Here is a 24559-nt window from a genome sequence, read left to right as displayed (position 1 = left end):
GGGTCTTTGGCCCCCATCCTCCCCCGCCACAGCAGCCTGCACTGACGATAACAATATTGAGGTCACAGACTGGCTTGGAATCAAGATCAGGAAGATAAATGTCGGGGTGCCTCCCCCAAGTCTGGGGGCCAAGCATCCAATCTGAGGGGCAAGCAGCTGGGAAATTGGGCCTGGGGGCTCCAGGGTCTGAGGTCTTCCTGGCTCCCAGGGTCAGCCCTCCATGCACCCCTGATTTGGGGGTGATGAAGAGTAATCATGGATCAGAGGTGGGTATCAGCAGGGAGCAGGACTGGGAGACCTGGGAGAGGCGGTGCTGGGAGGTGGGGGCCGGGGGAACCTTCCCCAGCTCCCACCGCTTCATCCGCAGATCCCACAGCACCTTACAGCACTCTGGTCCCCGTCCCACCCCTCCCCAAAACGAGGTAGGTTAAGAATGGAGCTTCCCCCCGCCCACCACGGAAGGGAGGAGACCGAGGCACAGAGAGGGGGATGGGGACCCAGGCCACCCCAGCCCCCGGTCCCTCCGCCCTCAGCTCTGGTGGGTCTGACAGTGACAAGAGCTGGGCAGAGTGGGGATGGGAGGGACATCCCCCTTTTCTCTCACCCATCCCAGGGTCTGGTTGGGAGAGCGGAATCTCACAGGTTCCGGATGTAATAGTTAATAATTTAAAGGAAGTGACAGAGGATCTAGCCCTCTGACCCCCTTGACCTATCCCTTGAACCCCTACAAGGCCATCCAAGTCTGGGTAATGAAGAAAGGTAAGTGCACATTTCCAGATGCTTGGGACCACATGCGGGTCCCAAACCCATACAGCATTGAGATTGTCTTGATCCAAGACCGTAATCCTCTGCTTCAGGCCATCAGACCTGAGGTACCCCAAAAGTCCCATTCCACTCAGGGAAAAGAGACTGTGGCATCACAGAGGGCCATGAAAACGGCTTCCAAATTTTACAAAGCAACCCCCAACTCTGAGATGGAGGGGAAGGAGTTAACAGGGCAAAACATAAAAAACTTGGACTAGGGCTGGGGCTTCAGGTTGGGCTTGGGACAGAGCACAAGGGGAGTGTGTGTGTGTGCGTGTGTGTGCGCGCGTGTGTGTGTGTGTGTGTAGAGCCATAGCTAGCCTAAAAAGTGACTCTGTGCACAGTGCAGCCAGCCGAGTGTGGTGTGAATTCGAGCCACACCCTCACCTTGAGTTGTGTCTTTGCTTAGTGAACAGCCTGCACAATCATCTATGACAATGCTAGGTCCTAGAGATGGGTGTGGGGAGCTCTGGGGTGCTCCTGGAATCCAGGAACATGAGCTCAAGATGATGGGTTTTTTGGTTGTTTTTTACCCTAGTAAAGGAGTAGTTCTGTGAGATGCTGGGGGCTTGGGCTGGGGTCCTTGGGGCTTGAAATCAGAGGTCTGGGACCTTGGGGTTTCAGGGGCTTATGGACAGCAGAATTCAAGGGCAGCAGGTCTCAGGGAATATCAGGCTTAAGAGGTCTGGGTCCAAAGAAATCTGGGATCTGAAGGTGCTTTGGTCCTGGAGCACCTCAGTTGTCTCTGGTATGAAGGGACCAAGGTCTTGAGTCAGGGACAATCCCAATGTTGTGTAGGCTTAAGCCCTGAATTTGGGGGACCAATGGCACCTTGGGATCTTGGAACCAGTGCTCCCAAAGCACCTCAGGGTCATTCAGGAGCTGGGGGCCAAGGGGTGAGAGGTCTGGGTTGCCATGAACATCCCATCATCTGGAAGCTGAGCTTCCAGCCTTGAGGGGATTGGGGATCTGTGGGTACAAAGCAGCCAAAGATTCCAGGCCATTCTGGGGCTTGAAATCCAAGTCTAAGGGATTTTGAAAGAGGATTATCTGAGGACTTGAGACCAGTGCCTTGGGCCCTAAGGTGTGGGTGGTCTTCAGTACCACATCCGGAGTACTAGGCACCTCAGAGTCCTATATATGAGATCCAAAGCTCTGGGAACACTGGCTTGGGGTGAGTGGGTCTACAGAGGTCTTTGATCCTTGGTTCCCAGAGCATCCTGGAGTCTGACATCTAGATCTTGGTGGGGAGGATAGGGGGAGGCTCGGAGATGGGTCTCGCAAGTCATTTTGGTCAGAGAACATCTGTTTGGGCATACCTATGGACTCGGGGCATCTTAAGAGGGTTTGGTGCCTCCAGGGTCCTGGGGGCTACAAGAATATCTCAGATATGGGTGCCCCAAGTTTTAGGTGAGCATTCAAGGACCATTTGGGGTGAATCTGGGTTCTATGGTCTCAAAATCTGGGAGTAATTATATGCAGGCAGGGTCAGGTATTGGCAACTCCTGACTCACTGTAATCTGAGGGCTCACGGTGTCAGGCATGATGGGGTCTGGGTTGGTTATTTGAACAGGGAGTCAGGGTTCGGACCCTGCGTCTCTCAGGGATACATGTGCTCCCCAGCCTGCCTGAGGTGAAGAGTTTGGGGATGCCTGGAGTCTCCTCAGTCTAGGTCAGGGAGGGGGGTTGGTGGCGGGATGGGGACACCAGAACTCAGGATGCCTGGGACCTCTTGGACAGACATCCCAATGAAGCTGGGTCTGGGGTCTCTCAGTCCTAGATTTGGGGTCCAGGTTCCAGGTCTGGGGTCTCTCAATCCAAACTCAAGCTCCAAGTTCCGGGTGTGCCTAGGTTTGGGTGTGGGGGTCCGAACGGAGTCCAGGGTCCTGGACCCTCAGTTTGGGGTCCTCGGTGCAGCTACCGGACCCACCAGGCCGTCCTCACCGCGCCGCCTCCTCGTGGCGACCCCCGCAGCCGGCGCAGCCGCATCGCGCCGCGACCCAGTGGCACGCGCGCAGGGGCGCGTAGCAGCAGAGGCAGGGCACCGCCAGGGAGAGCGCGGCCAGCGCGGCCCAGCGCGCCGCGGGGCGCGGGTGGCCCGGCTCGCAGGCGCACGGGTCCGAGAAGTCGCCCTCGGCGTCCGACAGGCAGTGGTAGAGCAAGCTCTCGGCGCACCACAGGCAACTGAGCCGACGCACCAGCAGGCGACCCGGGTCCGGGGCTTCCGCGCAGCGACCACCGCGCCCGTCCGCGCGGCGGCGGAAGAGCGCCCGGCAGTGCACGCAGCGCGCCGCCTCCTCCGCCTCGGGGGAAGCTTTGGCGGGCGCAGGGGCAGGGCCGGGGCCCGGGGGTGGGCGAGCGGGGGGCGCTGGGGGCGCAGCCTCGGAGAGAGGGACGGGTAGTGCGGCGGGGGGCCCCAGGGCTGCGCCCCTCAACGCGCCGGTCTTGGCGAAGCGCACGACGCAGGTGGACAGGGCGAGGGGCGCGGGCGGCCCGGCGCGCCGGTAATCCTCATAGCCACGGCCGCCCCAGCCCGGGCCCCCTGCCCCGGCCAGGGGCTCTGAGGGCTCCGGAATCCCCGTGAATGGTAGGAGCGGAGGGTAGCTCTGTGGAACGAAGGGACAGGTTAGCAGGGTCTGTGATCCCCCACGCTCCACCACAACCCATCCCAGTCTCAGAACGGGAATCCAAAGACCCAGCCTTCAGGCCTCCTTCATCCTAGGAAGCTGGCCTGGGATCCTGAGTGCCTGGCTTCGGCACTCAGACTTCCAAGGCCCCAGGCCAATCCTCTCAAATCCAAGAACAGGCCAAAGAATCCAGGCACCAAGCCCACACCTTAAAGCCCCAGTGATCCAGACCCTCAGCCCTGTCCTCTCTCAGGATCCAGGAAGTCCCAGCACCCGGTCCCCTCTACTCCCAGGTCCGGGAGCTTGGGACCCCAGCCATGTCCTTCAGGACGCAGGAATCCAGTCCCCAAGGAGCGTTAACCCCCTTGGGAGCCCATTCCCCTCCCAATGAATTAAGCAGTCTAAAGAATTCCTTCCACACGTACGAAAAACTCCCTAATATATTCGAAGCATTGTCCAAGTCGTCCCCCACGCCCCTCTGAATTCAGAACTCAGAACTTTCCAAAATCTCCAAGACACGGGGAAAGCCCTCACCAACCCTCCGGGGAACCTCAGTCCCCAAACACCCTCCCCACCATCACTGCCACGAATTCAAGCCAACCATCCCCTAGAATCTGTTTGCGGTCTCTTGCCCTTCTGGGGTCTCAGCTCCCACCTCCTTCTGAACCCCGGCACCCTGCCCCACTTCTCCCCCACCACCAGCCCCAGACTTCCGCGGGAGGTGGGAGGTCGCACCTGAGCAGAGGAGCGGTGGTGCTGGGGTGACGAAGCCGGCCCGAAGCCAGAAGCTGACTCCACGGTAATGATAGTGGCCGCCGGGGCAGTGGGAGGCGTCTCCTGGCGGCTGTGACTGGAGGAGGACTCGCTGTCCACATGGGACTGGGGGAGAGTGGCGGCCTCAGAGCCGGATCCCTGGCACAGCGGATGCCCTCACATAGACCCCCTCCCATGGCGAGCGAGGGCTCTGCAGCCAGACAGGCCTGGGTGCTAGCCCCGGCTCTGCCACTGACTGGTCGTGTGACCTCCGGCAAGTGAGCTCATCTCTTTGAGCCTCAGTTTCCTTCTCTGTAAAATGGGGATCATAATAGTGTCTATTCATAAGGATGTGGTTAGGACCCACTGTAAAGGGTATATAACACATGCCTGAAGTTACAGGAAGAGCTAGAAATGGTTACTGTTTTTATTACTGGACCCCCTCTTCTTTCACCGCTCAGCTCTCTGACCTACGAAACATCCAAATATCTTTCTCCCTTCTCAGAACCCTTCTCCCTTGGCCAGTCAGCCACCTTCCTGACTCATTCCCACCTCCACACTTTGACTGGGGCAGCTCCACCCACCGGGAAGGTGTTCCTTCCAAACCACCTGTCCTTTACAAACTGAAAAGTCACTTCTCAGACCGTCAGTTTCTTTTCTGTAACCTGGGGGGTCATTCTGACTTCATCCATTTGCTATCTTCAGGAAACATTCATTGAGCACCCACAGCGTGCCAGGCTCACGCAAGGCCATTGCAAGAACGTAGATGGAGCATGGGAAGTCGGCATCTTCCTTGAAGAAGCACCAAATACGTGGGACCTGTCTGCGCGATTTCTGTAGCCCCACCCACCTCCCCCACGACCCTGCAATTCCCACTTTTCTGCCCAGGGAACCAGTTTTGTTCTTCGAAGTCTCAGCAACTCCCACTGTTCCCAGCAAATGCCAAATCACATCTGACATCATGTGCATTTATTCATTCAATAAATGTATTCAACACATATTTACTGAACACTTACTGTATACCAGGCACTGTTTTAGGTCTCGGAGATGCAGCAAGAAAGCAACAAAAGATCCTTTGCCCTCCTGGAGCTAGCATTCTAGCACAGGAGACAGGCAATAAACTAACAGATAAGAAAGCTGTCTACACTGGGGCGCCTGGGTGGCTCAGTCAGTTAAGCGGCTGCCTTCAGCTCAGGTCATGGTCCTGGGGTCCTGGGATTGAGCCCCAAGTCAGGCTCCCTGCTCTACGAAGAGCCTGCTTCTCCCTCTCCCCACCTGCCCACCCCCGCCCCGCGCTCATGCTCTGTCTTGCTATCTCTCTCTCAAATAAAGTCTTAAAAAAAAAAAAAAAAGAAAAAGAAAACTGTCTATATAGGAAGGAAATAAGGAAAATATCTTAGAAGATGGGAAAAAATTAGAACAGGATAGGGAGCATCAGGACATCACAGTTTTGAACAGCTTACTCAGGAAGGGCCTCACAATGAAAGCAAAATGTGTATAAAACCCTGAAGGAAGTAGGGGGATGAGCCACGTGGAAATTTGGAGAAGAGTATTCCAAGACAGAAGGGACAGCTAGTGCAAAGGCCCTGAGACAGGAATGTGCCTGCCATGTTGGAGTAACAGTGAGGAGGCTAGTGTGGCTGGAGCAGAGTGAGCAAAAGGGAGAAGAGGGGGCCAAATGGTATGGAATCTTACATGCTTTCTCCTTTACCCTGAGTGAGATGGACCCCTGGAAGGGTTCTGAGTGGAAGGATGGCCACAATCTTAGATGCCAATAGGGTCCCTCTGGCTGTGTGTGGGGAACTTCCAGACAGTAGGGAATAGGAGGTGGGCAGTTGACAATAAGAAGTTGGTGAGATGTTCCGGTTGGCAGATGAGGTTGGACAGCACCAGGTTGGAGGCAGATGCTAATCATTTTGAAGGTGAAGCCAATATTTGATGACAGATTAGATGAGGAGCATAAAAAAGGACAAAAGTCAAGGATGACTTCAAGGTTGGTACCCTGAGTAACTAGAAGGATGGGATTTGTCATTAATTTGTTCACTATAAAAGATATGGCTTATCCTTTTTTTTTTTTTTTAATTTTCTGCCTTTCCACGCTAGAATAGAAGCTCCATGAGGAAAGGGACTTTGTTTTGTTCACAGATGTATCCCCAGTGCCTAAAACACTACTTATTTGCAGGTGCTCAATAAATACTCTCGAATGAATATGTGACTCACAATAGAATAGAAAACTAGGATAACAGGCATGAAGTTGACACTAATAGTTTGGGCCCAAATTTGTGTCCCCAGCATGTGGCATGCTGCCTGATACACAAGAGATGCTCAAGAATGTTTGGAGGATAGAAATAAACCCCTGCCCTCCCAGCAGAGCTGCATCCTGGAGACTCACCGTCAGAGGGCAGGGAGTCTCTGCGGTGTCCTGGGAAGGGGAGGAGGAAGAGGAGGAGGAAGAGGGGGTAAGCGAGCCTGGGGCAGGGAGAGAGGCAGACAGTGAATTCCCTGGGCCCCATCTTCTCCCAGTCCTCCCACCCCATCCTCCAGTGCCCACCACCTGTGCCACTCACCTCGACCCAGCGCGGCCAGCGCGGCCAGCAGGCTCTTCTGGAACTCATCAGCCTCTGCGGGACTCTGGAACGTCAGTCCAAACTTGCAGTCACCCAGGCTCCAGTGATGGAAGATGGGGTTCACTTTGTTGTAAACCAAGCCTGGCCTCAGGGTACACTCCAAGGTGGTCTGAGGGGGCAGGAGGGGGACAGGTCAGACACCCCCTTCCAACCATGCCTGTGACTTCCTCTCCACCCTCCGCCTATCTGCATACCTCAGCATCCCACAAACTTCATCTATCAATCTAGGTGTACCCCTGAACCCTGATCAACACCTCAACACCACTTCCCAATTTTATTGAGCACACCTGTGATGCCCCAATATTTCCCCCAAACCCCTTGATCCCTATATTTTCCTATACCCCCTTCTGATAACCCCATGTCCCTCCTTCTGACTCAATAATATGCCCCAAACTTTACTGAGCAGCTCAAAATATTACTGTCCATCTCCTTCTGATGCCCCAACAATCTCCCAAAATGCTACCCCAAAATTCTTATCAAACTCCCACAGCTTTCCCCTCAGATGCTGGCCAACAACCCTAGGCGTTTCCTCACATCCTTGCCCAACATCACCATATCCAAATCACACCAGTTCAAATCCCCCTACGTTGTTCCTTCTGACCCCTGCTCTGAAATGCAAGCCAGCCCCCAAGCCTTTTCAAACAATCCAAGTCTTTCTACTACACCCCCAGCTGAAACTTCAACCGTTGGCCTTCCAAATCATGCCAAGCAGCCCAGAATATTCCTGCTGAACCCACATATAGGATTGTAAACCCTATTTGACACGTCCAGATGGTCCCCCGCCAAATGCCTCCATATACTTAGAGCAGACAGCGGCCAGTGGTGTGGGGCCTCCTGGTAAGGATCTCTGAGCAAGATGGAGCCCCAGGAGGGTTCTGAGCAGAGGGAAGGACATGATCTGAGTCAGGTGTTAGCAGGGCCCCTGTGGAACAGACCGAGGTTGGGGGATGGAGCAGAAGCAGGGTTAAGAATGGGGAGGAGGCTGCTGTGATGGCCCATTGGGCAATGGCAGTGGACAGGACCTGCTCGATACCCCAGATATTCTCAAAACTCCCAGTTGTTCTCCGAAAGACAGATACTCAGTTCCAACTACATCCCACGCCCGGGAGTTGCTTCTGGGCTGAGAGATGACCTGACCTCATCTCTGCACTCCCAGCCCCATCCCCTTCCTTCCCCCGTCCCCACCCTACCCCCACGCCCCAGGGTGGCTCACTTTCTGGTCCCGAAGGCGCTCCCCGTGGATGACGTAGTGCCCCTGGCGGGCCCCCCCCTCGGGCCTGGCCCCTCGGACCCGACAAACGCTCACCTGGCTGAGGCCCCCGCCCCCCACAGGCAGCCAGCCCCCACTGGAGTCATCTCGGGCCATCACCACGGCTCGGACCGGAACCATGTACCTGGAGGGCGTGGGGAGGCGGGGGCAACACAGTCAGTGGGCTGCAGGGCTGCTCTCCCATTCAGAGTTCCCCCAACCCTCATCCCCCCCTCTTCCTCCCTCACATCTGGATCCGCTGCACCCTCACGCACCGATTTGCACTTTCTCTGACATCCCTGCCTTCTCCCCACCCCCCGCCCCATGCCCACCTTCTTCCAGCATGGCTTCTTTCTTCCTCATGCCATCTCTTTTCTCCCAGGCTTAGCTTCTCCACATCTACTTTTCCTCTCCATACCCACCTTCCTCCCTTTCCCCATCGGCCCCATCCTGACCCCCATAGCCTCGGTTTTCCACCTCCCTTCCCCCTCCGGCTCTTCCCCTATCAACCCAGTCTCCTCTTCCCTCAGCACATTCCCACAGCCCCACCCATCGTTCCCCCTCACAGCTGGGTGCCTGCGCATATGTATTTTCTTAGAGCCCATCAACTCAGCTCCAGATCCCCCTACACTGCCTCCACACTCTGCCGCCCAGGCCACTGGCTGGGTGAGAAACCCAGGCTCTCTCCCCCCCACCTTCCCGGATTTATGAATGAGACCGGATGCAAAGCTCACTGAGTCACTCAGCAACGGGAGATGGGCAGGGAGCAAGGAGAGAACCAGAAATGGCCAGAGAGAGGCCGAAAGGGAGATGGAGGCAGAAGAAGCCAGAAACGGGCGACCGAGACACAACCAGAGTGCATTTCATTCACAAAAATCAAGCCTGCTCCCTCAGGTCCCAGCCCAAGGAAGGCAAGGGGGAGACATTGAGGGGAGGTGGAGAATTGATCCCTCCTCCTCCCCCTCCCCGCCCCAGCATCCTTCAGAACCATCTTACCCCGCCCCCCAGCTCAGGGGACGTAGCCCTCCGCCCAGTAATCCGGATCAGCGTCCAGCCCCTCACTACCACCTAGCGCAGGGACCCTGGAGTCTCAACCTTAGGGACCCAGGCAACGAGCTCTAGCCCCTTCCCCCACCTGCAGGCTGCCGGTTTTCCCCGGCCCTTCGGGAGGGGAAGGGGCGGTCGCAGCGCCCCCAGCCCCCTTTTCTCAATGGGATGGGATTTTGTGAATGAGCAGTCACGTGATACTGCTTCCTTTGTCCGCCCGCCTCCCCCCGACAACAGGTGAAGCAGAGAAAGAGGGCAGGGGTCCCCCAGGGCCTAGCTGGGATGGGACGCCGGGATTTCTGAATGCCCTATGCTCCCCACACATCTGTTTCCCTGGGGGAGTGGTCCCCAGAGTTCCTCAGTGGTGGGGGTCCAGTTCGGAATTTTATGAATGGGGCGTCCTCGGAGAAGTCCAGGCCCCCAAATGGAGACTGGTACCCTAAATGGCTGCCGCGCAGTTTAGGGGCCCCCAACCCCATGTCCTTCCACCCGCGGTCTGGGGGGCGCCCCGGTGGGCAGGAGGCGCAGCGCGGTGCAGGCCGCCCCCTCACCAGGACAGGCAGTCTGTCAGCCCCCGCCCCCTCGCCCCCCTTGGCACCTGCCTGGGAGGCTCCGGCCGGGCTCCGAGCGGCGGCGACTTGGCCTCCTCCTCCTCCTCCTCCTCCTCCTCCTGTTCGCTCCGGCTCCCTCGCTGGCTCCGGCGGCGCTAGAGACGGGCACCGGGAGCCGGGGCGACGGGGGAGGGAGGGGGAACCTGGAAGATGGGGGAGGGGGAGGGGGCGGCTTGGGGGAGGGGTAAGCGCGAGGCGGGCGTACTTGCCCGCTGGGTCCTAGAGCCCGTCACTGGCTCCAGAGAACAGCCCCCCAGCCCCCATTTTCACAGGATCCAGAAAGGATCCCCCACTTTCCCACCCATCCGCGCCATTGATCCTTGAGGATGTGGGGAAGGGTCCGGGACATGGCCTGGCCTCAGGGTTCTAAAGAGGTGAGGGTCTTCGCTTTGGGTTTTAAATGGGAGGAGCTGAGTACCTGATAGGGTTCGAAAAGGGGTGGGGCGAGAAGGGAGCCTTCGCAAGGGGGCGGGGTCGGAGGGCCTTGGGAAGGAGAGTCGGTGAGGAAGCCGAGGGCGCGGAAAAGCGCTTGCGTCATGGAAGGGGCGGCTCCGCGGTGGATGGGCCTTCTAGGCAGGCCCGAGGAAGGAGAGGGTCTTGAGAAGAGACGTTGTGGGGTCCTAAAAGGGTGGAGTTTAGAAGTAAATTGTCTTCTGGGCGGGGCCCATGAGAGAGCTGAAAGGGAGGAGCTACGTAGCAGTGTTCGTAATGGGCGGAGCTTCGAGGGAGGGACTAACGGCGAGGGGCGGAGCACTTATAAAGGGGAGGAGCTAAGGATAACTTTCTAAAGCGGTGGGGCCTAGGACTTAAAGCCCTGGGGGCGGGGAAGAAGACGTCGGAATATTTCAAAGGGAGATCCAGGTTCGTAAGGGGCCGGTCTTTAGCTGGCTCACCGGAGGGCGGGGCCTCGAGCCCGGGGGCGGGGCCTAGATCTCGGGGTCCGCCCTCGCTGTCTCGCCCACTTGCCATCACCCGCTTCATTCCCGTTCTTTTCGGTTATTTTCTGCTACGGCCGTTCCCCGCCCTGCCCTGGGCCCAGGGGGCCGCGGTCTGAACTTTGGTCGGTTGGAGGAGTCGGTGAGTGGGAACCTCTGGGCGAAGGCGGGGCCAGGGCGGAGTTGGAGAAAGGGGTGGGGCCTGAGTGTTGAAGACGGCTGGTAGACCAGGAGCCGGAAAAGTTTAGGAGTGAGGCCCGAAGATCTGACGCTGCCTGGGAAGAGGGCGAGACTCAAATGATCGACACAGAGACAGGGATCGGAGGGTTAGAGGTGAGGACGAAGGGGTTAGCAAGACAAGAATACCGCGGAGGCGGGGCCAGACCTGGGGCGGGTGCTGAGGCCCGATACCGACAATCGGGGGCGGGACCAGAGAGCAGGGGCGGGCCTGGGCCTCCGAGCCAGGTTAGAAGACTGAGGGAGAAGTTTGAACTCCTTGCAGGCCTTACAGGCTCCTGAGCACAATCATCATGAGTGATGTGGCCTGAGTGACTGACAGGAAAGCGGGCAAGACCTGCGTCTTGGAGCCTAGAGACCGGGGACCTGGTCAAAGTGTAGGGATGTGACTTGAGGGACAAGTTGGGTAGGGTGAGGGGACAGGGACAGAACCTTAGTACACTAAGAGAATGGAGCCTAAGTGTCTGAACAGCAGCTGAATGGGGCCATGAGGAAGAAGGTGTGACGGTAGTTGGTTGGGGCGATGGGGAAGAACGCTTGAGCTTCGAGAGTCAGGAAACAGGAATGCGGGTAGCGACTGGTGCCTAGGTGGATCTTGGAACACAGGGGCGGGTCTGGGGTGGACGGGTAGGACCAAATACAGCCAGCCTCTTGGAGTCCCCACAGTTTTAGCAACCTGACTGGCGGAAGTTTTTCTGACCACAGTCCCCGACCTCCGTCAGAAATGGGGAACGTGCAGTCGGAGCCGTCCGCGGGCGGGAGCTCCCGAAAAGAGCAAGCCTCGGACCGCTCCTCTGACTCCCGCCGGACGTCCCTGGTGGAGCCCGAGGTGACCCCCTCTTCCCCAGCCATGCGCCTGGCTCGCGGGCTGGGCGTCTGGTTCCCTGGCAGCTCCGCGTCCCCGGGAATCCTGGTACCCCCGGAGCCCCAGGCCTCAACCTCGCCCCTGCCCCTGACCTTACAACTGCCCTCGCCAGTGACGCCCCTTTCAGAGGAGGCGGCTGTGGCCGCGGTCTCCACGCCACCCCCGCCCCCCGTGGGGACCCTGCTGCCCGCGCCGTCTAAGTGGCGAAAACCCACGGGCACTCCGGTGCCCCGGATCCGCGGTCTGCTGGAGGCGAGCCATCGCGGCCAGGGCGATCCTCCGAGCCTCCGTCCGCTGCCGCCGCCGCCCCGGCAACTAACCGGAGAGGACCGCAACTCTATCCCGGGGGCCCCATCCCCTACTCAGCCGCCCTTGGAGCCGCGGAAGCTGCCACCACCGCCACCTCCCGACCGGCAGCCCCCGGACCGCCGAATCATTCCTGCTCTGGCCACACCCGCCACCCCCCCCCCAGAAAGCCAGGTCGGGTACGGCAGCGAGGGCCAGACGGCCGCTGGAGCCCGCAGAGGGGCGCCTCCCCAAGCGGGCGAGGGCGAAATGGCCCGGCCTACGGTCTCCGAGTCCGGCTTGAGTCTGCTGTGTAAAGTCACCTTCAAGTCGGGGCCCACTTTGGCCCCTCCGGCAGCCTCGAGTTCCTTAGCGGCCAAAGCCTCGCTCGGGGGCGGCGGAGGCGGAGAACTCTTCGCTGCTGCCTCGGGTTCCATCTCTTACGCTGAGGTCCTGAAGCAGGGGCCCCTGGCCCCTGGGGCCGCTCGACCCTCGAGAGAGGTCCCTCGGGGGACTCAGGAAGCAGAAGGCGGTGATGGAGACGGCGAGGGGTGTTCTGGACGCCCCTCGGCGTCTGTGTCCCACGTCAGGACCCTTCCGCCGCCACCGTACACCACCTTTCCAGGCTCGAAGCCCAAATTTGACTGGGTGAGCCCTCCCGACGGCCCCGAACGCCACTTCCGTTTCAATGGATCCGGCGGCGGTGTCGGGGTGCCCCGACGGCGGGCGGCCGCGCTCTCAGGGCCCTGGGGCTCCCCACCGCCTCCGCCAGGGCAGACGCACCCAGCTCCCGGGCCCCGGAGGCCTGCACCGGCCCTGCTGGCGCCGCCTATGTTCATCTTCCCGGCGCCCACCAATGGCGAGCCTGTGAGCCCGGGGCCGGGAGGCCCACAGGAGGTGCCACCACCGCCGCCGCCCACGCCACCACCCACGCCGCCTCCCGCGGCGCCGCCGACACCGCAGCCGCCCGTGCTCCGGCCGACGCCGCTGCCCGTGGCCCGCCCTCCCACCCCACGCCCGGGCCACTTGGAGGCGGCGCCTCTGGCTCCCGCCAGGGCTCCCACTCTGCCCCTCGCCTTGGCTGCCGGCCAGGCCCCGGCCCCGGCCCCGGCCCCGGCCCCATCCCCGGCCCCGGCCCCGACCCCGGCCCCGGCCCCGGCCCCGGCCCCATCCCCGGCCCCGGCCCCGGCCCCGGCCCCGGCCCCATCCCCGGCTCCAGCTCCCACCATAGCGGAGCCAACGCTCCCTGCGCCCGCGCCCATCAAGTCCCGCACGCGCAGGAGCAAGGGTCCCCGCGCAGCCCGAGGCGCGACCCGTGAGGATGGCGCACCCGGAGATGGTCCTCGCGAACGTACTGCAGCTACCGTGACCGACAGTGGTGGTGGAGGGGGTGGTGGCGGCGGGACGCCTCCAGCGGGAATGGCTAACTCGGGCACCACACGCCACTGGCCGCCCTTCCAGGTGCTTAACTCTTGTCCCTACAAGTGTTACTGCCGCCACCAGCCACGTCACCGCCGTCTGCCACGCAACGTGTCTGCCTGGTGAGGGAAGGTCGTCGGGGAGTAGGGAGGGGAGGGCATACCCCTTGAAGTCCTGAACCCAACCTTCCCAGATAGAGTCCCATTCAGCCCTTTGGAGTCCTGACCCCAGCTGACCCCCGACTCCTTCCTTGGCTGTATCTCAAACCCAGCTGAGCTCCAATCCTTCAGGACTAAGAGAAAACTTGACACCATACTGACCCCTGACCAGGGACAGGGAACACCTTGGTCCAGCCTCTTGGTATACAGATCTCCAAGCTGACTGTTGGCCCGGTGACCTTCTGGAGTCATCAGGGAGGGAAGCTGGTGCCAGCTGGACTGACCCTATTCACAGCCTTAACCCTGTCCGAGGGCACCAAGGACCATGTCGCAAGCTTTTCAGGGATAGGAGCAGAGATGAATGCATACCTCCAAAGAAGTCCCTGACCCCTCCAGCCTATGGCAACTTCTGACTCTGGCAGCCAGAGGGCACTGATGTCCCAGTCCCTGTACTGCAGAGGCTATTCCAGAGGCTATTCCCGAGTCCTCAGGCCCAGAGGAGATATCTTTCAGTTACACCCTCCCCCTACACACACACACACACACACACACACACACACACACACGGTCACCAGGATTATAGGACCTTGGCCCCCAAAGATTCTGAATCACAGAGAGACCCTCTGCTCTGGACTCCTCGGGGGGGTTCAGTAGGGATGGGCCAGGTGGGGGAGAAGGGAGTACAGGACACCAACACTATCACCAACCCTTAGCCCCCTTTCCTAATTTAAGTGGATACAGCCCTGCCCTAGACTGCCTTTGTGATATTCATACATGGCCCCTCATATAGATGTGGAAAGTGAAACCTAGAAGGGGAAAGGGCTTGGCCACATGACCAGGCCCTACTGATTCTACCCTCCCTCTAGGCTGAGCACGCCCACCAACCACCTGAGCGAGCCACCCTGGGTTGCCACCATCAAGCTGGCTGGCTCCCTGGTGGCCGGGCTGGAGCACTACGACTTGCAGGCCACGCATTCCAACTGAGTGCAGTCTGCTCAGTGCCCTCTGCCTCCCACTCCTTGACAATAAAATAACCATCCAGATGTCTAGCTACCTGTCAGTCACTTGCTCAGGGTTGAAGGGATGGAGTGGGCTAGGGCAGAGGCCTCCATGAAAGCACATCTTAGAAACAGTGAAGGAGACTGGACCCAGAACAGCAGTGACGGAGGTTCCAGGCATCCGGCACCTGGACTGATGGGCCCGGGGCTAAGACAGTCTCATTACCCTTGATACCATCAACCCCATTTCTGAGCCAGTCTGATCGCAAACTGAAATGCTGAGCACAAATCCCTTTGGAAAGCAGGAGTTAATCACTCCCTTTATACAGATGTGGAAACGGACTCTGGGAGACTTTGTTGAAAATCCCACATCCCACAGATGGCTCAGCCAGATTTGGACTCTGCCTTAAATACCTTCTCGAGAACTTCAAGGCAGGAAACACAGGCTGGGGCGGTTTGGAAGGTCCTAAGTTACAGCACTGGCTCAGGAAGGGTGGGAACCAGGGCAAGCCCATGCCGGCGCCCACACCTATCGTTCCACAGAGGTCTCAAACTGGTAGCCCACAGACGGGTTCCATTTCGCACGTCATTGAACAAACTGGTTTAATTGCAAACATCTTAAAAATTGTGACGCGTCACCCCCTTCGCTGAAAAACTCGTGCCTTGGCCTGGCATTCCTGTGGGTCCACAGCGGGCTGCATCCCCTCTACCTGGAACCTGGGCTCCCCTGCCACTGGGCCCCTGTGATGGGCTGCCATCGGACAGCTTCAGCCATGGCCGCTGGACAGAAGCTGACCCAACAGAGGGTTATCTCAGCTCCCAGAGGGCCCCCAAACTTCTAAGTTCTCCCGAGATAAGGAACTTGTCTCCCCACCATTCCACCCGGGGAGACAAGGGCCTAGAAGAGAGAATGTCAATCCACCTTTATTGGAGGAAGCCCTGCCCTGCCACTGCTTTAAATACGGCAAGCCCGGCCCCAGCCCGGTGCCGGGCGGGCTCAGACGATCATCTCCAGCTGCCGGGCATACTCGATGACCTGCTTGGCCAGTTCCGTGGAGGGGATGGTGGTATCTTCTGGCTTCTGCTGCTGGCTGGCAAAGCTGTAGTAGTTGTTGAGGCCCAGAACCCACCCTCGCTGCAGGAAGGGAAGGGTGACAGATGGGTGGGGTGATTGCACAGGCTACCCCCCACCACCCCACAGAGCCAGCACGTGCCCATGCGGGCCCTGGCTCCCGTTCCTCGCCACCCCTACTCTACCCACACAACTCTAGACCAGTAACTTCACCTCTCTGTGCCCCCGTTTCTCCGTGTTTGAGACAAGGACTCTCATCACACACCTCTCTGGGTCTGCTATGAGGATTCAGTGAATCAACACCTCTAAAGTGCTGAGAAGTGTCTGGCCATGTAAATGATCACTAAATATCAGCTGTCACCATAGCTCAAGTTCGATTTCACCTCTTCCAGTCTGGCCTTGACCCCCCTCGGTTACCGGGGTCCCTACACCCCATGCCCCAATGTCTCCAAGGGCACTACTCCTGCATAAACAGCCCAGGCCAAATGAGGCAAAGGCTCGCGGAGAAAAACTCTAAGGAGTTCTGTTAGGGACAATAGCTCAACAGGTACTGAGCGTCAGTGTCCACCTCCACCTCCTGCCAGGTGCTCATGCTAAGCTAAGCTCATCCCACATGTTAAATTCTAGCCCCACTCTACAGATCGGGAAACTGAAGCTCAGAGAAGTTCAGCAACCTGCCTGTGGTCTCACACCTGGATTTAAACATGTGCAGTTTTGCTCCAGAGTTCCTCCAGCAAACCCTACTATGAGTGCACCCCTGGCCCCACAGCCCCTCGCCCCAGCCACCTTCTTGGCGTAGTCGGTCATCTTTTTGGGTGTGTTGAAGAAGAGGATCCGGGTGGCCTCAGTGAAAAGGATTTTCTCATAGGCCTTCTCGATGCACCCAGCAATCTCATCCCTGAGGAAAGACAAGGCTCTCATTACTGAGCACAGACAACTCTTCAGGCCTTGTCCTCCCAGGCCTGACACGTGTGAGCTGACAGTTCAGCACTGACAGCTGGAACATGCTTCCTGCCCTGTTTCATCCAGGCTTGGAGAGGGGGAGGAGCTTGACCAGAGTTGCAAAGCCAGGGCAACAGCAGGGTCCAGATCTCTGAGACTCCTGGGCTCAATCTCTGAATCCCACTCCCAGCACGAGGACTTCAGGCTGTCTGAAACCCAGCCTGGGATTCACATGAGGGCATCTCTTTACAGAAACCCCCTCTCCCCACACACAAGGATGCTGTGCCCCATTTCTAGATCTGATCCTGGGAGGGTTCCTTGCCACCCGTTAAGAGGCATCAAGATCAATAATGAAGTAGAAAAACATCAAAGGATCAAGTCACTGAAAATGAAGGAGTCAGCTCCAGGGAAAAGTTAGTAACAGGGAGTGTGCACCCATTTCTGATGTATTTTATCTCTTAGACCCAGAGGCAGGTATACAGACACTCGTTATATACTACTCCCTGTTCATTTTGGAGAGCCAAATATTTCTCATTTAAAAGTAATCTAAACTCACTAAGCTACCTCTCTTCACTTCCACCACAACTCTGAGCTTGGTTTTGCCATCCAAGAAATGGAAACCCATCTCAGTCTGGCACTTTGCCTCCATGAACTGGCTCTGCCACCACCTGGACCCTTTTATTCTTCAAGGGATGTGTAAATGTCACGCCCACCCGCCCATGTCATGTCACTAGTGCATGGAGCGAGCGGGACTTAATGGCCCCATTCTAAGGAAGAGGAAACTGAGAGTTCCGCAGTTTAGGAGACCTGAGGTGAGACTGGAGCACTTCTAAGCCAGGCAGCTTGGGTCTTGCCTGCTGAGCGCTGTCTGGGTGCCAAGCCCAAGTCCGGATCATATGGGCACACAGATAAGCGGCCCACAGTGAGATGTGGCCTGTTTTCCACAATCTCATGACAAGTTGCAGTTCATAGAAAAGGAGAACTGATGTGCCCAACCTCTCCAGACCACAAGTGACCAGAATGAGATTCAACTCAGGGCTGTCTGACTCCAGAGTCCAAGCTGTTTCTGAACCCCACAGGACCTGCCCACCACCCCCACACACACCTGATAGTGTCAAGCAGGATGTCAATGAAGAAGGTATAGCTCTCAGCAGGGATGTTGCCTTTGGCCAGGAACACCTTGTTATAGCTGCCCTCCATCAGGTACTGTAGAGGCCAGGGGTGGGGAGGAAAAGAGGATGAGGAGCAGGTAGCATACGGGCCTATCCGCTGAGGCCTCACCACATTCCCAGTGCCTCCATAATCCCCTCTGCTATAACACCCTTAGCGTACAGTCATGCATTCCCCAGGCAGACTGAGCACCTTCTCTTCCAGGAAGCCCTCCCTGGTTTGTACACATACAAGCACGGACATTCTTTCTCCAAACTGCCCTGGGCTGATAGCTAATTATCTTATCTATTCTCCAATCACAGGAGGGAGACAGAGCGGGATTCACCCCTGAGCTCATTCCTCCACTCCTTTGCTTGAGTTGTGCTGCGGGCCATAAATGCTCTCTCCCATTTTCTCATCACAGCAAAATCCTCCCAGGAGACGTCAGCTCTAGGAACTACTTCCTAACCTTCAGTAGTAAAGCTCTTCCCTGACCATGCTCCCCTTGTTGTAGAAATACTGTCGTCTTTGCTTACCCTCAGCCACACCAGGCATGTTTCTGCCTTGGGACCTTGCTTGGACTGGCTGCTCCCTCTCCTCGGTTCACATCCCCCCAGATGTCCACATGGTTGGGTTCGTCACCCCTTTCCAATCTTTCTCAAATCTCACCTTTTCAGCAAGGCCTTCCCTGACCACCCTACAAAAAAATTCACCCCTGCCCCGACTCTCCACCCTCCTTACCTTTGTTTTACTCCATAGCACTTAACTTCTTACAGACCACATAGATTAATCTTTTTGTTTACTGTCTACTTCCTCATCTGAATGTCATGCCCACCAGATCCCGGATTTTAATCTGTTTTGTTTGCAGTACAGTCTGAAAACCAACCACATGGCACATGGCTGGGGCTCAACAGCTGTTGGACAAATGAGCAAATGAGTCCCTGGACTAAAAGGTGACTCCTGCCCACTCCTCCAGGAAATCTTCCCTAATGTCTGCACCTGCACCACCCCCTTCAGATCCCCCCACCCCCTTCCCCAGCCTCACTTGCTCCAGGGACACAGGATGCTTGATGTATACATTGGTCTGGATGTCTTTGGCAGGCAGCCGCTCCAACTCTGTGTGGAACTCAGCCACCCGGTTCTGGGACAGCAGGAAGAGGAGGTTGAGGCCCAAGAGCTGGTGCATGTAGGCTGACTCGGGGAGCTGCTCCCTGTGGACCAGGGTGGGAGAACCAACTGTAAGGAGGGCTTAAGTACCTACGAGCCCCCCACTCCAGGCTCCAGGGACCCTGATGTCTGCCCTGTGCTGTCTCCTTGCAGAAGTATCGGGTCTTGGGTTTTCAAATGAAACTGAAGCCCAGAGAGGTATGAAGAAGTCACAAGTCATATGGGTCCAAGCAGGTAACCTCACTTCAGTAAAGTGACTCAGCCTCAGTTTCCCCAACTGTAAAATGAGTACTACCACAGCGTCCATCTCATAGAAGGTAGGTCAAGGGAATAAGGGTTAAGTGAATTAAATGACTTAACCCAGGTACAGTGATCGGAACAGTACTTGACTCAAATAAATATTGTGCGTTAGCTATGATTATGATATTAAGAGTTATCACCCTTACTTTAAGAGGGAAACTGAGGCATAGGGAGGTGAAGTCATTTGCCCAAGACCACATAATCAGGAAGCGGCAAAATTAGTTTCAAACTCAGGTTTGGGGGCGCCTGGGTGGCTCAGTCGTTAAGCAACTGCCTTCAGCTCAGGTCGTGATCCCAGGGCCCTGGGATCGAGCCCCGCATCGGGCTCCCTGCTCGGTGGGAAGCCTGCTTCTCCCTCTCCCACTCCCCCTGCTTGTGTTCCCTCTCTCGCTATCTCTCTGTCAAAAAATAAATTAAAAATCTTAAAAACAAAAAAAAAACTCAGGTTTGTCTGACTTCTGATGTCAAATTCTTAATCATTAATCCATGCAGGCACCACTGAGTTAAAAAACATTAAGTTTTATATTCAACACATATTCAGTGAATCCCTGCTCTGGGCCCAGCCTCATGCTAGGCAGTACTGGAATGCAGCCGTGACCAAGACACCTCTGACTTTAGGAGTTCAGTGGGAGAGACTGGGCTGAGATAGGGGAGGCAGAGTCAGAGGGGTCATGGCTGATAGAGCATTGGAGGCTGCAGGAAAGTCTGGTCTAGAGCCTGAGAGCTATGGAGAGCCATGACAGGTTCCAACCAGGGTATCGACATTGGTCAAATTTTAGTGTCACAAAGATTCTACTGGCTGCCATGGGGGATGAATCTGGTACAATCCCAGGATAAGGACCTCCAGGGCAACCCCCCACCCCCCGAAGCCTCTGGGGACAGAGCTAGACAAACAAGGAGTTCCCAGGTGTACAAAGATGACCTGAGTGGCTGGAGAACCAGTGATAAAAAAAAAAAAAAAGCAACCATATAACCCCCTGCCCACACCCAATAAGGGGCAGGACCCATCCTCACTTGTAATCGAAGTAGTAGCATTTGAGCTGGGCCATGTAGCGCTCGAAGGAAGGAATGTCCTTGCGCAGGATGCTCCACTGGGCCCCAATCTCCAGAATGTCACCTGTGGGTGACAGGGCAGGTTCTCAGGAGGTGCCTGAGTCCCTCTCCTGACCACCACTCCTGCCATTCCTCCAATCACCCTCAGCCCATCATTCCCACCTGCCCCAATGACACTCACGGGCCAGAATGAGCTGCTGTTTGGTCAGCTTGGTCCCTGTGGTTGGCAAGAAGTTGAGCTCCAGCAGAACCAGCTGACAAGGAGAGCAGAGAAGGAAGGAAAGAAAGATGGGACCTCAAGTACAGGTTACTTACTTTTGCTAAGCCTTAGTTTTCCCACCTAGGAAACAGAACTAATCATCATCCCTGACTCAAGGCTGTTGTGTTTTAAAGGAGTCAATCCTCAGAAAGCACTCAGAAAAGGGCCTGGGCACACTGAGTGCCCATTTAGGATGACCTCATGTTACAATTATTAATAGCCCCACTGGGGAAACAGGAAACACCCTCCATGCCTGACTCAATGGAATCAAGGGGGGGGGGGGTGGCACGCTAGCACCTTTAGTTCTTGGCAGGCCTTTTCCACAATCCACTGGGTTGGGCCCAGCTACACCTCCCATCCACCCCCAAATCTACACCTGGGAGGGAAGGGAGCTAACATCCCCCCATCGTCCAGCCCACACATCACTTATCAGACACACCCCATTCAGAGGCTTAGTTCAGCCCACAATACTTGTACTCTTTCCCAAACACGCTCGGTCTGAAGCACCCTGAGCACCATTCTGGTCCTCTCCTATAAGAACATTTTTTCTAGATTCAGTTCTGTCCTCAAAACTCGGCTGCCCCACCTCTCCCCAGATGCGTCCCTAAGTCCCAGATCTCTCAGACCCTGACTTGGGTCTGCTCTAACCACACAACCCTTCATCTCAGCCTTCTTTCAAAACCCTGTCCGGTCCTCATTCCCCACTTGCTCTCCTCAAGAACCCACCATCAGAAAAACTCCCAATACTCCCATCCTGCCGCTCCAGCCAGCTAAGCCTCCAAACACCAAAACTTTAACCCCTCACTTCGTTATGCCTGAACATTTCCATCACTGCCTCCCCCACCGCCCCCACACTGTCAGGCCGTGTTTGATCCGTTTCAAACCTCTTCTTCACCCCTCTAAGCTCGCACTTTGGCAGTTCCGAATCCTTCACCCTACTGGATCCCCCAACACGTCCTGGTGTCGCCCGTGACCGGGAACTCGGCTAGGTCTAGACCCCTCGTAGCGGCCCCGCCGAACCCTACCTTGAGACGGCCCAGCTCTTCACCGCACTTGCTAAGATTGGGGCTTTTACGGTTCCATTCGCCCTTAAGTTGCTCGTACATGCCGGCTGCGACCTGCAGGACTGCACCCGAGGCCGCCGCAGGGCCCGAGTTCGAGGTGCCCGGCGCCCCGTTCACCGCCGTGGCCGCCATCTTCCGTGATGCGGCAAACCTCCGGCCCGATTTACGGCAGCGTCGCCTACAGACGCTCACCCGGCGGAAGTGGGGCCGGGAGGTGGAGCCCAACGCCGGGGGCGGGGCTACGGCTGCCGACCTCCGCCCGCCGCGGTTCGCGTTCAGGCGCTCTCGGGGAGGTGCCCTTGGAGTCCGGCCCTTAATGAACATGTCAGTCAGAGCTCCGCCTCGGCTGTCATTCAAGATGGTGACCGGAAGTCCCCTCCTGCCCTAACTGAAAATGGCAGCGATAGCAACGCTTCCCCGCCTCCCGTAACCAATATGGCTGCCATGGCTTCAGCCCAGGCGTTCGTGACGCTACGTTTCTGTCTTCGAGGTTCCACCTTCACAGAAGGTTCATTTAAGCCAGGAGGGTGCGGTAGTGGAGCTGTGCCATTATTTCCATCTTATAAACAGGCTTTGAAAGGCTGGGTAACCTTCCCAGAGACTAACCGCTGAGATTTGAACCGAGGTCTTTCTCTCTAGTCTCTCAGTGCATCCTTCCACATTTTCTCCAGACTTATAAAAATATGCACAAACTTTAAAAAAAATCATCCAGTCTTATGCCTTAAATACCACATATACGCGGAAGATTCCCATTTTTTTATCCCTACTCCTGATTCCTCCGTATATATCACACCTGCCTATTCAACATCTCCCCTTTTCTCAAACCCAACTCTTTGGTCTTCTTTAGAATATCAGCTCCACAAAAGCAGGGATATTTATCGGTGTTCTTTATTTATGTATTCCCAGCATGTGGTACACAGTCAATGAATATTTGTTGAATGAGTGAATAAATGGATATGTAAAATCACCTGTGTTTTTAAAAAGTTTTTTTTAGAAGTTTTTATTTCAATTCCGGTTAGTTAACAGTGTTATTTTTAAAAGTTTTAAAACAAAAACTGAATCGTGCTACACGTATTTTTTAAAAAGCAAACATGTTTGGGGCGCCTGGGTGGCTCAGTCGTTAAGGGTCTGCCTTCCACTGGGGTCATGATCTCCAGGTCCTGGGATCAAGCCCCACATCAAGCCCCACATCGAGCCCCACATCAGGCTCCCTGCTGGGCAGGAGGCCTGCTTCTCCCTCTCCCACTCCCCCTGCTTGTGTTCCCTCTCTCGCTGTGTCTCTCTCTTTCAAACAAATAAATAAAATCTTTAAAAAAAAAAAACAAAACGTGTTTGAGAACATGTTTTCAATTCTTTTGGGTAATAAACCTAGCAATGGAACTGCTGGATATGGTAATTCTATGTTTAACTTTTTGAGGAACCACCAAACTATTTTCCACAGCAGCTGAACCATTTTACTTTCCAACTAGCAACATATATGTGTTCCAATTTCTCCACATCATTGCCAACACTTGTTCTATCTGTTGCTGTTATTTATTTATTTTTTTATTTTTTTAAAGATTTTATTTATTTGAGACAGAGAGAACACATGAGAGGGGCTAGGGGCAGAGGACAAAGTAGACTCCCTGCCGAGCAGGGAGCCTGATGCGGGACTCGATCCAGGGACTCCAGGATCATGACCTGAGCCGAAGGCAGTCGCTTAACCAACTGAGCCACCCAGGCGCCCTGTTGCTGTTATTTAAATTATTATAGACATCCTAATAGGTATGATGAGATATATCACTATGGTTTTTTTTTAATATTTATTTTTTTATTTTAAAGATTTGTTTATTTTAGAGAGACAGAGAGAGAGAGACAGAGAGAGGTGGGAGAGGGACAGAGGGAGAGGACAGAAAGTCTCAAGCAGGCTCCACCCTGAGCGCAGGGTCCTACCGGGGGCTCCAACCCATGACCCTGAGATCATGACCTGAGCCAAAACCAAGAGTCATACACTCAACTGACTGCGCCACCCAGGTGCCCCTTAAGATTTTATTTTTAAGTAAGCTCCACACCCAACATGGGGCTTGAACTTGTGACCCCGAAATCAAGAGTCACATACTCTACCCACTGAGCCAGCCAGGTACCCCAACTCTCACTATGGTTTTGATATGCATTTCCCTGATAACTACTGATGTTAGACATCTTTTCATGTGCCTATTGGCCATTTATATATCTTCAGAGAAACGTCCATTTAAGTCTTTTGTTCATTTTTAAATTGGGTTGTTCGTGGGTTTTTTGTTGTTGAGTTGTAGAAGTTCTTTTTATTCTAGATATTAGTCTTTTAAAAAATATTTATTTATTTGAGAGAGAGAGAGAAAGAGATCATGAGCGGAAGGGGCAGAGGGAGAGGGAGAGAGAATCTCAAGCAGACTGCACTGAGCATGGAGCCAGACACTGGGTTCGATCTCACAACCCTGAGATCATGACATGAGCTGAAATCAAGAGACGCTTAACCAGCTGAGCCACTCGGGCGCCCCTCTAGATGAGTCTTTTTTTTTTTTTTTAAGATTTTATTTATTTATTTATTTGACAGAGAGAGATAGTGAGAGAGGGAACACAAGCAGGGGGAGTGGGAGAGGGAGAAGCAGGCTTCCCGCTGAGCAGAGAGCCCGATGTGGGGCTCAATCCCAGGACCCTGGGATCATGACCTGAGCCGAAGGCAGACGTTTAACGACTGAGCCACCCAGACGCCCCTAGATATTAGTCTTTATCAGACATACAATTTACAAATATTTTCTCCCCTTCTATGGGTTGTCTTTTCACTCTCTTTGATTCAGAAAAGTTTTTAATTTTGATGAGGTTCAATTTGTCTGCTTTTTCTTTTGTTGCATGGACTTTTAGTATCATACTTAGGAAATCATTGCCAAATCAAAGGTCAAGATTTTCACCTGTTTTTTTT

At 55.7% G+C, this 24559-nt stretch overlaps 3 protein-coding genes across 18 annotated transcripts; 1 reads left to right on the top strand and 2 right to left on the bottom strand.

Annotated features, from left to right (window-relative positions):
* Positions 1 to 11587, bottom strand: SPRED3 (sprouty related EVH1 domain containing 3). Of its 16 annotated transcripts, XM_064582003.1 has the most exons (7): positions 9710 to 9760; positions 8118 to 8205; positions 7612 to 7733; positions 6752 to 6920; positions 6577 to 6606; positions 4167 to 4310; positions 1 to 3410 (listed from the first exon to the last, which is right to left on the bottom strand). In XM_064582003.1, exons 4-7 carry the CDS (start codon positions 6797 to 6799, stop codon positions 2745 to 2747), a joined length of 888 nt encoding a protein of 295 aa, XP_064438073.1. In that variant the 5' UTR covers positions 6800 to 6920; positions 7612 to 7733; positions 8118 to 8205; positions 9710 to 9760; the 3' UTR covers positions 1 to 2744. The 16 variants fall into 16 exon arrangements, with proteins under 16 accessions (XP_064438073.1, XP_064438074.1, XP_064438075.1 ...); XM_064582004.1 differs by lacking the exon at positions 7612 to 7733 and having other exon boundaries at positions 9710 to 9762; XM_064581999.1 differs by having other exon boundaries at positions 2 to 3410; positions 6752 to 7733.
* Positions 11573 to 14659, top strand: GGN (gametogenetin). Its single transcript, XM_064582007.1, has 3 exons — positions 11573 to 13198; positions 13277 to 13581; positions 14484 to 14659. The coding sequence occupies exons 1-3, from the start codon at positions 11615 to 11617 to the stop codon at positions 14599 to 14601; spliced, it is 2007 nt and encodes a 668-aa protein (XP_064438077.1). The 5' UTR covers positions 11573 to 11614; the 3' UTR covers positions 14602 to 14659.
* Positions 14660 to 15523: 864 nt separating this feature from the next.
* On the bottom strand, positions 15524 to 21960 carry PSMD8 (proteasome 26S subunit, non-ATPase 8). Its single transcript, XM_045891437.3, has 7 exons — positions 21583 to 21960; positions 20480 to 20552; positions 20260 to 20362; positions 18824 to 18989; positions 17735 to 17835; positions 16474 to 16585; positions 15524 to 15750 (listed from the first exon to the last, which is right to left on the bottom strand). Exons 1-7 carry the CDS (start codon positions 21943 to 21945, stop codon positions 15613 to 15615), a joined length of 1056 nt encoding a protein of 351 aa, XP_045747393.1. The 5' UTR covers positions 21946 to 21960; the 3' UTR covers positions 15524 to 15612.
* Positions 21961 to 24559: the final 2599 nt, after the last annotated feature.

This window comes from Mirounga angustirostris, unplaced genomic scaffold (genome assembly GCF_029215605.1).
Source record: "Mirounga angustirostris isolate CCGP_5_RB_7025 unplaced genomic scaffold, mMirAng1.0.hap1 SCAF_16, whole genome shotgun sequence".
NCBI classification, from domain to species: domain Eukaryota; kingdom Metazoa; phylum Chordata; class Mammalia; order Carnivora; family Phocidae; genus Mirounga; species Mirounga angustirostris.
The sequence above is the reverse complement of the archived record's forward strand: the minus strand, read 5'-3'. Positions and strand labels throughout refer to the sequence as shown.

Excerpts from the sequence above, each read along its gene's own strand:
- SPRED3 (XM_064581993.1), bottom strand. The coding sequence starts at position 8,201 with ATGGTTCCGGTCCGAGCCGTGGTGATGGCCCGAGATGACTCCAGTGGG. Across the intron at positions 4,344-6,576 it reads AGACTCCCTGCCCTCTGACG|GGATCCGGCTCTGAGGCCGC; the intron begins GTGAGTCTCCAG and ends CCGCTGTGCCAG. Across the intron at positions 3,411-4,166 it reads ACCACCGCTCCTCTGCTCAG|AGCTACCCTCCGCTCCTACC; the intron begins GTGCGACCTCCC and ends TTCGTTCCACAG.
- GGN (XM_064582007.1), top strand. The coding sequence starts at position 11,615 with ATGGGGAACGTGCAGTCGGAGCCGTCCGCGGGCGGGAGCTCCCGAAAA. Across the intron at positions 13,199-13,276 it reads CGACCCCGGCCCCGGCCCCG|CCAACGCTCCCTGCGCCCGC; the intron begins GCCCCGGCCCCA and ends ACCATAGCGGAG. Across the intron at positions 13,582-14,483 it reads CCACGCAACGTGTCTGCCTG|GCTGAGCACGCCCACCAACC; the intron begins GTGAGGGAAGGT and ends CCCTCCCTCTAG.
- PSMD8 (XM_045891437.3), bottom strand. The coding sequence starts at position 21,945 with ATGTTCATTAAGGGCCGGACTCCAAGGGCACCTCCCCGAGAGCGCCTG. Across the intron at positions 20,553-21,582 it reads AAGAGCTGGGCCGTCTCAAG|CTGGTTCTGCTGGAGCTCAA; the intron begins GTAGGGTTCGGC and ends TCTCCTTGTCAG. Across the intron at positions 18,990-20,259 it reads TGCTACTACTTCGATTACAA|GGAGCAGCTCCCCGAGTCAG; the intron begins GTGAGGATGGGT and ends CCTGGTCCACAG.